At 57.8% G+C, this 16,213-nt stretch overlaps 1 protein-coding gene across 1 annotated transcript in view; it reads left to right on the top strand.

Annotated features, from left to right (window-relative positions):
* Positions 1-14,705, top strand: part of VSTM2L (V-set and transmembrane domain containing 2 like) — a 34,146-nt gene extending 19,441 nt beyond the window's left edge. Inside the window, exons 2-4 of the mRNA XM_069496473.1 lie at positions 4,266-4,435; positions 5,933-5,983; positions 14,433-14,705. Of these exons, the coding sequence (XP_069352574.1) occupies positions 4,266-4,435; positions 5,933-5,983; positions 14,433-14,705 (494 nt within the window). The remainder of the gene's footprint in view (positions 1-4,265; positions 4,436-5,932; positions 5,984-14,432) is intronic.
* The last annotated feature ends 1,508 nt before the right edge of the window (positions 14,706-16,213 follow it).

The following is a 16,213-nucleotide window of genomic DNA, read 5'->3' as shown; positions in this document are numbered from 1 at the left end:
TCAGGACTACTTGCCCAGCTGGGGCTGAGGCGGGGGCAACACCTCCTCAGGGAAGCCTCCCCTGATTGCCCCCAGTAGGGTGAAATGCCTCTTCTCCAGGCCTTTGAGCTCAGAATGGACTCAGAATGGAACAGACTCCCCACCCTGCCCGGCGGGCCACCGGGGGCTATGCCTTTTGAGGAAAGAGCTCTACAAGCAGAAAGAGTTTGAATAGTCTGGGAAGAACAGGGACTTGGGAGTCAAACAGGCCGTGGAGGGTGTCTCCCCTGCACTGGGCCTCCCCTGGGCCATGGGACGGTGGGGGCACCGGAGACGGGAAGCTCATCCCCTGCTGGGACGCCTGCCCTGCGTGGCACAGGAAAGCGGCCCGTCAGGACTGAGAGGTGCGTGAGCAGGTACAATGCTCTCTGGTTTCCCACAGCTTGACACCAAAAAAGAATGGAAAATCTCATTAGTAATTTTCATGACATGCTGTATAATAATGTTTGATACCTTAGGTTAAATAAAATACATCATTAAAATTAATTTCACCTGTGTTTTCTTTTCTTTTCTTTTTTTTCTTTTTTGGTTTTGTTTTGTTTTTTACTTTTTTTCACGTGGCTACCAGAAGATGGAATGTTCTACATGTTCCTCGTTCTGTCTCTGTTGGGCAGCCCTGCCCTCGATGGCCGTTACTGGGGAGGGCGGCCGTGTGCTGGGATCCTCCCCGGTGCGCTTGTCCCCCGCGGGCTGCTGCGCCGTTCAGGCTCCAGGCTCGGGTCTGTCTGGGGGTCAGAGGGCCGGGGAAGGACTCAGGGCCCGGGGCCTCACTTTGCTGACCCCTGGCTGCTGGGCCACCCCAGACCAGACACTGCCCTCTTTGGGCTTTGCTTTCTACATCAGTAGAAAGAGCTGGTGGCCCAGGGCCAGGGTTTTCCATCGGTTTAGAGGGCCTGTGGGAGGGGGGAAGCTGAGGCTAGGTGGAGGCCCAGCCCCTCCCCAGATGGCCCTGGCAGACCCCCCCCACCCCCGCCCAAGGACAGCCCACCCTGCCCTTCCTTCCACCCACGAGACCCACACGAGCTACTTCCCATCCCTCTGCCTGTTTCTGGGGGCAGGGGACTGCAGTGGCCGAGTCACTTAGGCCTGGGCTCCAGCTGGGCTCCCCCATCTGGCTCCGTGCCCCCTGGTCGAGCAAGGCCCTCGAGAGCTCCAGAGCCCTTTCCTCACCTGTGGGAGGGGAAGTGTGGGCACTTTTTGATTTCAGCACCTGGAGGAGGTCACAGCTGTGTCCCTCCCACTGTCTTTGGCCAGCCAGCGTCACACTGCTGGTCACCTCAGGTCCAACTGGGGGCCTCGCCACTCCTGCCCATCACTCCTGCCCTGCGCCTCTCCTTCCCCTGTTTGCAAAGGGCCCCTGGTGCTGGGCAGGAGGGGCGTGAATCAGGCGGAATCCACGGTCCCAGGGCAAGGGGCCAACGGCCCACCCTGATCACCTCCTGGCCCCTGCTGGTGGCTCAGGCTCTGCACAGCCCCCTCGAGTTCTGCTCTCGGTGGCGGAGGCCTGTCGGGGAAGGCTCCAAGGGCTGGGCCTGGCCCAGGACTCTCAGGGTGGGGCCCCCAGCTCTGGACCCAGCTCCACTGCTGCCCAGACATGTGTGTGTATTCATTGCTTCCTTCATGCAGAAAGTATTTACTGAGCACCTGCTATGTTCCAGGCGCTGTTCTAGGAGCTGGGGACATATCAGTGGACAAGACAGGCACGGTCCCTGCGTCCTGGAAGGCAGGGCTGACAAGAAGCATAAATAAATAAGCATATTAGCTGTGTGTCCAGTGCAGTAGCCATTATGCACAAGTGGCTATTAACATCTATGTTTAAATGGAGTAAATTAAATAAAATTTAAAATTCAGGTCCTCAGTCCCACGGGCCACATTTCAAGTGCTCAGTAGACATATGTGGCTGGTGGCTACTGTACCAGCTCAGTATAGAACATTCTCTTCATCACAGCCATAGGCCAGCACCGATGCTGTTGGAAGGGAAGGTGATTGAGAGTGCTGGGTTTAAAGGAGGTGGTCCGGGTGGGCCTCATGGAGGGGGTGGGCCTCATGGAGGAGGTGGCCTTTGAGCAGAGTCCTGAAGCATAGGAGGAGGGAGCTCCATGGGAATCTGGGGGAAGAGCATTCCAGGCAGAGGGCTCAGCAAGTGCAAAGGTCCTGTGGTAGGATCTCGGCTGGAGTGCTCGAGGAGGCCATTGTGGCAGGAAGAGAGTGAGCAAGGGATCAAGCAGACACTGGAAGACAGAGGGCAATGGCCCCATGCAGAGGGCCTTGTCAACCATTTTAAAGACTTTGGCTTTTACTCTGGGTAGGAGGGCACCATGGGAGGGTTTTGAATAGAAAAGGGACAGGGACTGATTTGTGTATTGCCAAGTGGCCTCTGACTGCCGTGTTGAAATCAGGTCATGGAGGAGGAAGAGTGGACACGGGGCCAGTGAGGAGGTCACGCCGCCATCCTGGCAGGCGAGCTGGGGAGAAGCCCACAGGGCTCCCTGGAGACCGTGTGGGTATAAGAGGGAGACGGATGCCTGGGAGCCCGGGGGCCCTCGGCTGTGCTGGTGGGGTGGGGGTGGCGAGGTCCTTCCCTCCAGCTGCGGGTGCTGCCACCTGCCCCGCTTTCAGGTTGACTGGGCCAAGGTAACTGCCACCATCCCTGGTGTGTGTTCAGTAACTCAACGGCATCTATTCTTATTAAACAGGCTCCGTTTACGTGACGGTGGCCAATCCCCCCAAACCTCAGAGGACATGGAGAGCCTCCGTGAAATGTTTTATAAACCTTTGACCTTGGGCATCAGGGACATTGCAAACTTTCTCGTAGCCCAGAAACCCATTGCTCAGGTAAAGCTGCAGAGCAAAAAAGGCAAAAGCTTCCAGATGGAGGCGTTTGTGAATCCGCACTGCCCAAAGCCCTCCGTATCCTGGGGACAAGGCAGGTGGCCTCAGAGCGAAGCTCGAATCCAGGACCCCTGCCCCCCCAGCCCAGGGCTCCCCCGTCCTCCTGCCCTGAGCTGGGCTGGGGCAGGAGGGACCCTGGGGCTGGGAGTCAGCACATCCGCCCCTCTGGGCAGGGGGTGCTTGTCAGGTTGCGGCAGCCAGGAGGGGCACAGTGGGGGATGGGGACTGACAGCCACCGTGTTCCCTGGGTGACCTGCACGTTGCCAGGCATCTTTCCAGGGCGAGATAATCTCTCCTGAGAAGAGGAAAGAATTCTAATTACATCTCAGGGCAATATTTGTTTGGGGAGACGAGAGACAGAACATATGGCGGGGAGGGGCGCTGGGCCGTATTAAGTGGGGGTTTGTTTTCTCATTTACCTGGCGGTGTGGCAGGACAGCGCGTAGGGCAGGGCCCTGTGGGGGTTGGGGGACCGCCTGCCCTGGGGTTTGTGGGGGTTGGGGATGGGTGTGGCTCCCACCTCTCCCCGGGAAGAGGGAGAAAACTGCACTGGCCCAACACACGGGGACAGGCGCTCCGTGCAGGAACTGTGCTGGGGGAGCTCGGAGTCCCTGTTCTTGGAGTCCCACCGGCAGCGGGCAGGGCGGGAGGCGGGGGACCTTCCCAAGGCCATCAGGGAAGGTGTGTGTGGGGGGGCAGTGTTTGCACTGAGCTTTGCTGGATCTGAGGGAGCCAGCTGGGCAAAGAGGGGCCACGGGAGGGACGTTCCAGGTGGCGGGATGGGGGGCGGGGGACAGCCAGGGCAGAGGTGGGGTGGGAAATCAAGGCATGTCCACAGGACAGAGAGGAAACCAAGGGAGGAGTCCGGGTTTTATCCCAGGGGCGCTGGGGAGCCATGGGAGGGTTCTGAGCAGGGGAGAGGCTGTGTCTGATCTGGTTTTACAAAGATGGCGTTGGCTGCTGTGCACGGGGGCTGGGAAGAACCGGGAGGGAACTGAGTGGGGCTTCCGGAGGGATCTGGAAGAACTGAGGAGGCAGCCTCCTCCCTGGCCTCTGCCTCCTGGCTTCCGGCTTCCAGTCCGGCCTCCTCTGATGCCCCCAGGCGTCTCCCATGTGGCCTCCAGGGCCCAAGACCTGCTCCTCTCCCCATCTCTGCTGCTGCACACAGCGGCCCTCTGAGCTTCTCGGCAGGCACCTGGGCCAGGCGGAGCGCCGAGCCTGCTCTCTGTCCCTCTCCCTCCTGCACCGTGCAGGCCCCGCCGCCCCTCCCCCCTCCTCACCCCCAGCCCTGGGCCACCCGACCTGCTCGGTCACTCCCCCCGTTTCTCGCACAGCTCTGTTCACGGAGACCCCCCACGACATGACGGCGCGGACGGGCGAGGACGTGGAGATGGCCTGCTCCTTCCGCGGCAGCGGCTCCCCCTCCTACTCGCTGGAGATCCAGTGGTGGTACGTGCGCAGCCACAGGGACTGGACTGACAAGCAGGCCTGGGCCTCCAGCCAGGTAACAGCCCGGGAGACGCCGGGTTGGGTCGGGGGAGTCCTGGTCCCCAGGGGGGTGCCGCGCTGCCCTTTGTCTCCTCTGGGGGATACAGGCTCCAGCTCCTTGTCCTCCGCAGCACGCAGCTGTCTCCCCTCTTCCTCCCGCGGTGGCGGGTTTATGTGATGATGGCTGACATCACCGTCCCCAAAATGGAGGCATATTTTGGGCGGAGGTGGGAGACAGCCCTAGGCTGAGCACCTGAGAGGGCCACAGCAGGAAGAGCCCTCCGAAGAGCACTAAGGCGCCCCCTTCAGTGTACAGGTGGGGAAACTGAGGCCAGAGGGACAAGGTGGCTCCAGGCTGAGGGGTAAGGTGGGTCTCGTGACTCGCTTTCCACCACTCCTCTGGGCCACAGGGGCAGTCATTCTGTAAGGGGCTATGAGAACACGGGCAGCATTGTCGCTGAGTTCATTTGCAAGTTCATCCACAAGTTGATCCACAAGTTCATCCACAAGTTCATTCACAAGTTCATCCACAAGTTCATCCACAAGTTCATCCACAAGTTCATCCACAAGCACGCACGCGGGTGTGCAGGCGGGCTCCCAGCACTCCCCGCCACCGCACACGTGGGCTCTCGTGTGACCTGAAGAGCAGATGCTGTGGGTGCCCTGCCGCATGCCAGGCGCGCACCAGCCCCGCTGCCAACTGCCGACCCCCATGGCTCTGCCTGTGGTTTCCTCTGGACAGCAGAGCCTGCCGGCCAGCACGGGAGGCGGGAGGAGCCCCAGCCAACAACTGACGAGAGCTGGAGGATAAAGGCCCCATGTCCCCAGCGCTCCGCTCCGCTGGGAGGACGGATGCGTGCGATATGCTGCCCCCATGCTTAGGAAAGAGCCTCTTAAACAAAAGTACATATCACACTCTGTCTTGCTCTTGGGGGGTCTCAACGCCCCAGCCCTTCTCCATCCAGTGTGCCACACACAGGTTTAGGGGAGACTCTAGCAGGCAGGGAAAGCCCTTAGGCAAAGAGTTGTAGGTATTTGCAGCTGGAAGCCTCCGGGGTCCCACGGCCACAGGTGTATGGGGAAGGACATGTGGGCAGGGTCCCGGCAGCATCTGCAGCAAACGCACGTTTACGTGCGAGACACACCTGAGAGTATAACACACTCACAGACGGATTCGAGGACGGGTGCAGACACACTCCCACCGACACCACGCCGGCGCTTAGATTTTCGCCTGTTCACACGTACACACCCCATGTATACCAAATCACCCAGATGCCTAAATGCATAGCACGTGCAGTTTTGCATGCATCTCCGTTATCTTTTGTTCTGACCACCCCCCTCCATACCCTGAGTGGACACAGAGAGCTGAGGGACCCCGACTCCAGACCCTGGGGCCCCCGAGTGCCATCTGCCACAGCTAGACTCTTAGCTATCGTCTGTACCCCCGTGGGTCTCCCCCACCCTGTGCTAACACCTTGTCTCTGCTCTCTCTGCCCCTCCCCACTCCCAACAGCTAAAAGCATCTCAGCAGGAAGACACAGGGAAGGACGCGACCAAAATAAGTGTGAGTTTTGAAAATGATTTCTTGCAAGAGCTCTAATGGAGGGCACAGCTGTGACTTTAAAACAATTTTGGGGGTCCAGTTCAGCAGGGAGCTTGGGCACGAAGATGGAAGAGAAGAAAAAGAGAAGGGAAAAATATGGCCTTGCTCTGTTTTTTTAAAGCCAGAGATTTTTCAAGATCGTTGAATAACGGGCACAAAAAATGACAGGGGAGAGAAGATGCATTCTCTCCTGTCGGGGCCAAGGCTGTGTGCGCCCTGATGCTTCCTGCCTGTCTCAGCAGCATTTTTTGTTTGGGGAAACAACAGGTCTAATGAGACCGAGCCAGCTGGGTTTTTTTTGGCTCATGGTGGCTGACGGCTGCAGCATCTCATGGTCACTTGGTGATCTGGCCCCGGGGACAGGGCAGGGGCTCTACAGCCAAAGGGCTTCCGAGCTGGCCAGGCCTTCTTATGCATTGATTCATTGTATTGTAGCCACACTCTCTAGGCAGAGCCAAGCATTCACCCATTTTATGGGTGGGGCAACTGAGGCTCTGAGGGGTCAAGGACTTGCTGAGTGATTGGCATTGCCAAGCTGCCTGGCTTCAGAGCTGTGTGCGGGCCCAGTGTGGCTGGGGGCCCAGGAGAGCTCAGGAAGTGATGGTTTTGTGAAGGAGGGGAGCACCCAAAGCCGGTCCTGGAAGAGTCAGACAGGATTGAGAAAGGAGGTGAGAACACGGAATGGAGGGGACTGGCCTGGACACGCGTGTGGCCGCGCAACCAGGTGGGATTTGCGCATGGGGTAAGAGGTCAGCCTGCCAGGAGGCTAGAAGTCCGCCAGCAACACGTTCAGACAATGAAGGTGTCCGTGGGGGTCTGAATGTGTGTGTGTGCAGGGGCAGTGACCTCTCCAAGTTCACTCTTTTATGCTTGGTTCTTCCACATCTTTTCAAGGACTTATGAGAGAGCTTAGGACCCAAAGGCAAATTGAACACAGATGAACAGAGGAGCCGCACCCTCAAACCGGAGGTGGCAGTGTAGACAGTGGGCACAGGGAGATGCAGGGCATGGCGGGTCAGGCATCAGAGTGGCAGCCTGGAGGCGGGGAGGCTGGGGGGAGGTTCTTGCAGCCGCCCATGCGGGAGGCGGGCAGATGGGAGCGGAAGGACCTTCAGAGCATCCTTTGTGCCGTCTGGCCTGGGGCACAGTTGGGGCCTGGAAATTCAAGCCATTTCCAGCTCAGGGCAGCTGTGGGTCCACCTTGACCCCCTGCCAGGGACACATCCATATCTAAGGCCCCATTTCTTGCCCGAACACCCATCAGGTAAGCCCAGGCAGGTAGAGATCTGCATGTGTATTAACACACCCCGTCCAGGCCAACTCTCCCGTGATTTTGTTTGGGGTTTCAGGAGTGGCGGAGGCGAAGGACAGAATAATCTAATTGACTTAGAGGATTAGAATTCAAGGCTGCTGGGTCCCACGTGAGGGGAATGCAACGCTGCTAATTAGTTAAATAAAATAAATGTGCTCGGCGTGATTGTGCAATCACCCCCCACTCACCCACCCCCAGCGCCTGCAATTCCTGCACCAGCTGGGGCTCTGCGGGTCTGGGTAGGAAACAAGCAAGCAGGCACGGGCCGGGCCCCTCGCGCGTACAGTGCCGCTCAAAGGACTGAAGGATCAAACGACTGAAGAATCAAACGACTGAAGAACCGGGTGCAGACACCTGTATGCAGATGCACTCTCTGGGCTCCTGCAGTCCCGGGAGACGAACCAAACTTTTCTCTGTGGCCTTCAAGCTCTGCCCAATTGCTCTGCCCACGCTCTGGGCTCAGCTCACCTTGTTCGAGCTCACTCCCCTCCCATCACAGGCCTGGCTGCCTTCCTCCCTCCAGCGCTTTGCCCCAGCCAGCCCCCCAGCCTAGAAAGCTGTGGCTCAGGGAAGCCTCCTCTGACCCTGTGACCCAGCCGCGTGCCTCACTTTCCCCCGCCGCCGGCCACATTCCTGGTTGTCATTATGCATTGGTGTTATCTGCTTCACGACTGTCTCCCCTAGAGACGGTGGGGCCAGGACGGTGCCCGCCTGACTCACTGTGGCCTCTCCAGGGCTCAGCACAGAGTCTGGCCCGGAGTAACAGGTGCCCAATACATATTTATTGAATAAGTGTCACACACACAAATGCAACGCCCAGGCCAATGTGTGTGTAAACCCACACATGGATTTTTGTACACAGACATGCCACCATGACGTGGATCCCATGCCTGTACACGTGTGTACGGGTGACATGGGTACAGGAGCTCATGCGGGGACTGCGGGGCCCTGGGAAGCCCCAGATGTTTGGTCTACAGGGGGCGACTGAACCAGGCCGGGATCCAGCCCCAACATTCCCATGGCTGCTCAAAATTCCAGTTTTCATGGAATAGCTCTTGACTTTTAACTGTGGGGACCCAATTTGACCTTCTGAAAAACACTGCGTGAGCCAAGCAGTGCGGCCGATAGCCTGTGGGGTTTCAGGTTCCAGGAGAAGGAAGTGCCGTCAGCTTGGAGGGGCTTGGTGTGGGGCGGGCTCCGTGACCCTGTCAGGGTGGCCAGGTTGACCTTGGGAAGGTTCAGAGTCAGCTGTGCTGACGGCCGGGTGGGGACTGTGAGGACACAGTGGGGCCAGCACTTAGCATCCTGGGAGCCGAGTCCTGGTGGCAGCTCCGCCACTTCCCTGCGTCTCCCCATTAGCTGTTGTCCACGGCATGTGTAAAAACACGTTGGCAACTGTAAAGTGCCCTGGATTCGGCCGTGTGAATGACAGTGGTTTCCAGAGTGGAAATGTATAAGTGTGAGCTCATGAATCATAAGACCTTGCAGGAGGGCGGGAAATGAAACGAGCTCAGAATCTCACAGGGAGACGGTTTATGTGGTAGGACAGACATCTGTGATAAAATAATAGTAATAACAATAATATAGCGGCTAACATTTATTGAGTGCTTCCCATATGTTAGGAACCATGATGAGCACTTTCCATGAATTATCTCCTTTAACTGGGGGCCTGGGGAAGGACCCCTGGCCTAAAGATGTCTCCCTGGGTGGCTGGCATATGCCGAGGGTTCCACCGCAGGGCCTCTTTCCTGTGGCTCAGGCAAACCTTTCTGCTTACTGGCCATTTTCAAAGTTCTGGAAGTTTTTCTTTTTATCTAACTAAAGTCCTTTGTGCTAGAATTGATGTTAATTTCCCCTTCACCAGTTTTGCAAGGAGAGATGGTCCCCAACTTCCTAATTTTAAGACAAGGTGAAATTCTCTGCACATAGCCCCCTTCCCAGGGGACGTCATTACTGTGGTTGGCGGCCGAGTTAAACAGAAGATGTCTCTGGGAAGGCCACAGTCATGCATACACGGGGAGCTCCCAGTCCAGCATGTGAGATGGGTGTTAATCCAATAATCATGCATGGTAAAAAGCAAAATTACAACTCTGACCATCCAAATGAGAGACGACCTGACCTAGCCTGGGGGCTGGGAGGGCTTCCTGGAGGAGGTGCTATTTGAAGTGAGCACTGAAGTGTGGTGGAGTTGACCGAGGAGTAGGGGACTTGGCTGGGTGTGTGTGTTGGAGGAATTGCTGGGGGCCAGTGTGGCTGTCTGTCACCATGGGGGACCATCAGAGAGTTTAAGTTGGGGACATTTCAGAAAGATGTGTCTGGCTGTCACGGAAGAAGAGGTTGGAAGGAGCCGGAGTGGCTGTGGGGAGTCCCAGGAGGAGGCTGGGGTGGTGGCCCAGATAAGAGAAGCCAGGACTTGGCCTTGGCCAGTGCTGGGGGATGCAGATTCTGGAAAGAAGGGGAAGGGGTTGATGAAGTTTAGAGGGAAGACCAGTGGGATTCAGGAATGGGGTGTGCGGAGGGTGGAAGGAAAACAGGGATGGTGACTCGGTAGGGTCTGGCCGAGTTGGGTTCTGAACATGCTGAGGTTCGTGTGAGGCAGCTGGTGGAGCCGATGGAGGCTCAGAGCAGGGCCCGGCCTGGGGCAGGGGCCATCTGACCCCTATTCCGCACGGCCCAGCACCTTCCCTGGGGCCACCACCTCAGCCAGGAGGCCACATGTGGGCACCAGTTGGCGCCACCCATTTTTTCTGGCATGGCTCGCAGGGAAGATCCCAGCCTGCCCACCGTGAGCTGGCCCAGGGGTGTCCCTGCCATGCCGGAAAGGCCTGGGCCATGGGCGAGCAGGGAGGAGGCTGAACTTGGCCATGGCGAGGACTCGGCCTAGTCTCGTTCAGCGTAATTAGGTGCTTAATTGCACTGCTAGGGCCTGTCGATGCCTGTGCCGAGGTGATTATGATTTACAGCCGGGCCGCTGTGGCCACGTGTGGGGGTCTCCTCTCTTCCTGGGCTCTCCGGTCACATGGGAGGGCTGGGCCCATGGGCTTTCTGTACATGTGTGAATGACATCACACAGGCTGCTTCTGCCACCCCCAAGATTCTAGGGTGGGATGTGGGGCCCCCTCCCAGGAATAGGCCTCTGATGAGGTTTTGAGCTGAGCTCCCTCCCCCGAGATACGGAGGGTTGGGGACCTGGGAACAAGGTGAGAAGCCAGACTATAGTTTACTGTTCATAGGAGGCTCCCCAGAGATGTGGTTAAGGTCTGGTCTCTGTCACCAGCTGGATAGCCTTGGGAAAATCACTTCACCTCTCTGAGCCTCAGTTTCCCCAGCCGTACAATGGGTATCTTAGCAGATACCTACTACATCATGGGGTTATTGTGAGGTTTAGACAAGATTGATGGGCTGGGCATGTGGTGGCTCCTGCTTGTAACTCTAGCACTTTGGGAGGCCGAGGTGGGAGGATCACTTGAAGCCAAGAGTTCAAAACTAGCCTGGGCAACATAGCCAGACCCCATCTACAAAAAATAAAAAAGTTAGCCAGGCGTGGTGTTGCATGCCTGTAGTTTCAGCTACTCTGGAGGCTGAGGAAGGAGGATCCCTTGAGCCCAGCCAGAGCTACGATCATGCCACTGCACTCCAGCCTGCGCAACAGAGTGAGACACTGTCTCTTTAAAAAATAATAATACTAATAAGATTGATGAAGCTTTAGCATATTATCTCACAGTGACTGAGTGCCCCATAAACATTAGCTACTAGCACTCTATTGCCGCTGTTATGGTTTTTGTTAAAAGCACTATTATTTGCCTTCTCCAGATTGTGCGTAGAGACACAGACCCCTGGGGCTGGGAGGGCGGGGCGTCTGACGGTGTCCTCACCCTCTGTCCCGTGGGAGGCTGGCGCACTGACTGCTGGAGTAGGGGGAGGTCTGGGTTCTCCATCAGACCTTCAGCCGTCGGGCACGGCTGGGGGCTGGCTGGCTCATAGGTGTGTCCCCGGCGCCCAGCTCAGAGGGGCACTTGCTGAATGCTTGTTGAGTGCATGGATGATTCTAGCCCAAGGAAACTGAGGCCAGGGTGCTGGTGACTTGTCAGGCTCAGAGCCCAGCGTCCCACCACCCCCTGCAGTGCTCCTTGTCCTCCTCCTCTCTGAGAGGGGAAGGGGCCACATCTGTCTGCTGGCAGAGGCGGTGACAGAGTGGGAGGGAGCTGGCTGCTCCTGAGGAACCGCCCAGGCCTTAGTGGTCCTGTCTGGAGGACGGGAGGGGCGTGGGGGAGGGGTGGGCTGCACTCGGCGCCCCCTCCCCAGGCGCACGTGCTCCCAGAGCTCTGCATCATTACTCCATTAGCGCCTTGTAGGGTTGACAAATGAAGGATAATTAATATCCGTGAGGGAAACAGATGTTGAGGTAATTCGCTCCCGCTGCGCATTTGCAACAGCGTCTCCCAACTCGCCGAGAGCGGGGCGGGACCGCAGGGCCTCTGTGTGCCCTTGGTCAGAGGTGATGGAGCCAGCGGGACAGGGTGGGCTCCAGCTGGGCCTGGCACTGGGGAGGGGGCGCCCCCACACCCACAGGGGCAGCTGGAGGAGTCCCCCACTGCTTGCTATTGGGAAGTTCAGCCTGTGTCCCACCTTGGTGCCTCCTGCTGAACCGCCGGCCCATGCTTTCCTGCTTTAGGGGGATGGTGACCAGCAGGGAAGCCCAGCATAAGGGAGGATGGGCCAGGCTCCCTGCTGCTGCTCGCCCCGCCCCCTCCCTTCTGGAGCCCTGCCAGCTCTGGGTGACCCTCTGTGAGCCTGTCACACCACTGGGAGGGTGAGAGCTCATGGAATCAAGCCTGGATTCAGTTCCCAGTTCTGCCACTCCCTGGCTCAGACCCCTGGGCGAGTCCCTTCTCCTTTTGGAGCCTCAGTTTCACCATCTGCAAAGGGGGTATACTCGTGTAGGTGACCTACAATTAGGAAGCATGTCGTCTGGGTACCACTTCAGTTGGAGAAAGAAGGTAATGGGGTGAGTCCATTATTTCAACAAATGTTTACCATTATTTACCAAGTGCTGGGTTCTGTGATGGCCAGTCAATGAACAGAATAGATATTGTCTCTGCCCTCATGGAGGGTAGGGTTTAGCCAGGGAGAGAAGCCAAAATCAAGTTAACAGACAAATACACTAAATAATTCAAAATGAGACGACGGCTATGCAGGGAGTAGGGGTTGCAACAGGGGAGTGGAATTCTTGGAGGAGGTGCCATTCGGAATAAATGGGACTCACGTGCAGACAGACAGGGCGCAGCGCCCCGGCAGAGAGGCCAGCACGTGCAAAGGCCAGAGTTTCCCACTGAGGAGTTGATGAACAGAGGCTCCTAGGGAGGCCAGAGCAGATGCATGAGATGATGGGAAGTCACACGTGTGAGTGCGGGGACAGGCTCGGAAACACCCGCAGGCTGAGTGCACAGGCTCAGAGACCACCCTCTTTCTCAGCCTGCCCGCCTCACCGCAGGGGTGACCAGCAGGGGCATCTCACCTGGGGCAAGAAGCTGGGCTGCCGCCTCCAGGAGTTGGGGCTTGGCGGGAACAGGCCAGCTTCTCGTCCCTCCAGAAGAAAGGGACCAGCAGGGCTCTGCTCTGGGGCCACAGGTCTGAGGCCCACTCACCTGGACCTGGTGAGCCTGCAATACCAGCAGGCGGTAAGATCAGCTAACAAAGCCGATTGGGAAGGCGGTCACCAGCTGGCAGCTGGGGGCTGATCACCGCTGTTCTGTCCAGCTGGTTCTGGGGCTGCAGGACATGCAGCTGGGCTTTTCGGCTCTAAGAAAGAAGGGACCAGGGAAGGATGGAAGGCCCCTCCCACCACCACTGCCTCACTCCATAGGCCCAGCTCCCTCCCTTTAAAAAAAGACTTTTCGTTTTGAATTATAGTCTCATCGGAAGTTGCAAAAATAGGTCACTGAGTCACCTATGCCCTTTACCCAGCGTCCCCACTGATATATCTTATTTAACTATCGAACTGTCTTCTCTGTTTCCATTGAAAGAAGTTCACAGCGGCTTTATAGTCAGGGCAGATTTATTCATAAGAGCTTTAATCTGGAAACCACAGAAATGTCCATCAGTAGGGGAGTAGATAAGCAAATTGCGTGTATTCGTGTGATGGAATAGTACACAGCAAGGAAAAAGAACAAATAGATACAGGCGGCAACACAGAGGACTCTCACTGATATTATGCTGTGCAAGAAGCCACGCACAGGAAAGAAGCCACACGCGTAGAGTTCCAAAACAGGAGAAAGCTAATCTCTGGGGACAGAAGTCAGAATGTGGTTAAGCCCAGTGGGGGTAGTATTGACGGGTATCGGGCCAAGGAGGCTTATCAACGTTCCCTGCCTCGCTCTGGATGGTGGTCACACAGGTGTGCGCATGAGTAAAGCTTCATCAAGCTGCATGCACTTGACTGTATATAAGTTAAACTTCCATTTTAAAATAAAAAATTTTAAACCCAATCAAATAAAACAAATAAACAAAAAGCCAGAGTACAAAGATAAACATAGCAAACACTCCTGCTCCCCCCAGCTGGAATGATCAGTTATTAGCAATGTATGTAATCAGCTTTTTTTTTTTTTTTAAAGAAATATAACTTTCAGACTAAGCCAAGACTTCACTTTTCTACCCCAGGTCCACTCCCTTCCCCCAGAGACAACCACTGCGTTCTCTGCCGTCTATTTTAATTTTGGGCACAGAAGACCCCAAACCAGCATAGAGTATTTCTGTGTGTTTGTTTACATCAAGGGCAGCGCACTGGAGCAGTCTCGCAGGGAGGTCTCTTCCCCTCCCGCCACCGAGCTCTGCCCTGCCCGGTTGTGATTCCACCTGTCTGGTGGCTCTGCTGGCCCCGCTGGACGAACCCGCCACTGTTTATCTACCCACCGGATGGGCATTTAAGTTGCTTCTACTTTTTTTGCAATGTAACTCACTCTTGTGCAAACCCACGCGTGTCCTTGCAGCAGTGTCTCCGGGACCTCAGCCCTAGGATGCCACCCTGGGACAGCCCCCGCCCCGCCCCGCCCCCTCGCCCGATGGACAGACAGGTCACGGTCTCTCTGTCGCCTCCAGGTGGTCAAGGTGGTGGGCAGCAACATCTCCCACAAGCTGCGCTTGTCCCGGGTGAAGCCCACGGACGAAGGTACCTATGAGTGCCGCGTCATCGACTTCAGCGACGGCAAGGCCCGGCACCACAAGGTCAAGGCCTACCTGCGGGTGCAGCCCGGCGAGAACTCCGTCCTGCACCTGCCCGAAGCCCCTCCCGCCGCCCCCGCCCCGCCGCCCCCCAAGCCAGGCAAGGAGCTGAGGAAGCGCTCGGTGGAGCAGGAGGCCTGCAGCCTCTAGACTGACGCCGCCCGCCACGCTGTACAGAGTGCATGAGGAGCCGCCGGCCCGCCGGGGACAGGACTGCCTGCGTCCAGCCGCCTTCCCACCCCCGGGCCGCCTGTGGCCACCGCGCCGGCCCTCTGCCCGCCACCCCTTGCTCAGCATGTAAGCCCCCCACCCCTGCCCTTTCAGACCCCTGTGGTTACCTGGCTCGGAGAAGGTGGCCCTGGGCACCAAGCGGACAACCGCCCTGAAGGCTGGGGCGAGGACCATGTCGGGGCCCAGGCCGCCCCCCCCTTTCTGTCACCAGCTTCCGTGGAGTCCAGTGTTTTGCTTTGCTTGCTTGTCCCACTCTGTCCCGAGCCGGGGCCTCCCAGCCTTACCTCCCTCCTTCCTACCAGCCCCCGCTTGGACCTGGGGGTGTGGACAGTGGCCCCTCCCAGAATGTGGACTTGAGTCTTCTGAGTGGAACCGGGGCCTTCCCCACTGCGCAGGACTGGGGCGTGAAGCTCCCAGGAGGGCCTTTCTGGGGCGCAGCCGGCAGCGGGTGGCTCAAGGGAGCCGTGGGAGGAGAGGATGCCCCCTGCCTCCCGTCGGTCCCTCCTGCTCAGCCTTCTTACACCTAAGAGCAGCTCCCGTGCCCAGCCAGGGATGCGGGGGACGCGGAGGACGCGGAGGACGCGGAGGACGCGGAATCTCCGCCCGGCACACAGCACGTCCGAGGGACGGGCCTGCCCCTCTGCCCCGCAGCCCCATGCAGAGTTTGCACCAGCAGAACCCTTGAAGGGTCTTCTAGGCTCTCCCAGGAGCCCCCTCTGCCAGCCCCCAATGTCTCAACCCCCTCTTGGGGCCCACGCCAAGTCCATCCAAGGGCCTGGGGCTGTTGGGAGCCGAGGGCCCCCCTGTACCAACCCCCTCACAATTTCTGATCAGGGGCACCCCCACCCCCTGGTGATTTGTAAATATTTCTATTGCACCCAACACCCCCTCAAACTGGCTCCAGCCTCTGGCCACCCCTCAGCGATGGAGTGGGGGGGTGGGAGGGGCCGAGGGTTTTGCCTCGGGGTGCGTGGGTTGCCCTGTATACAGATCGAATCCATGACTACCAGCCAACCTGAATAAAGCGGTTTAAAAAAAACCCTCTGGGCAGTGTCTTTCTGTGCCTAGGGGCATCTGTGCCTAGGAGTGGGGTGGGGGGGAGAAGGGGAGGTGGCCAGCCCACACCAAGCCTCCCTCAGCAGCTGCCGCTCCTGCTGTCCCCCACCCCCCAGCAGTGCGGAGGACCAGAGCCGGTGGGGGCACAGGGGTGGGCGACAAACAACCAGCCTTTGTTCAGCTCCAAGCTGGTTACCAGGCACTTGAATTAGTCTTTGATTCGGAGATAAGCACACCTACAGAAGAGTGCATAAAACATGCTTGCACAGTTTTGTGAATAAGGACGAGGCAACTACTTGTGTAGCCACCGCCTGCCAAACATAGCACCCTGGAGCAGGATGCCGCCACCCCCCACGGTGTCTTCCCGCCTT

This window comes from Eulemur rufifrons, chromosome 20, assembly GCF_041146395.1.
Source record: "Eulemur rufifrons isolate Redbay chromosome 20, OSU_ERuf_1, whole genome shotgun sequence".
Lineage (NCBI taxonomy): Eukaryota > Metazoa > Chordata > Mammalia > Primates > Lemuridae > Eulemur > Eulemur rufifrons.
The sequence above is the reverse complement of the archived record's forward strand: the minus strand, read 5'-3'. Positions and strand labels throughout refer to the sequence as shown.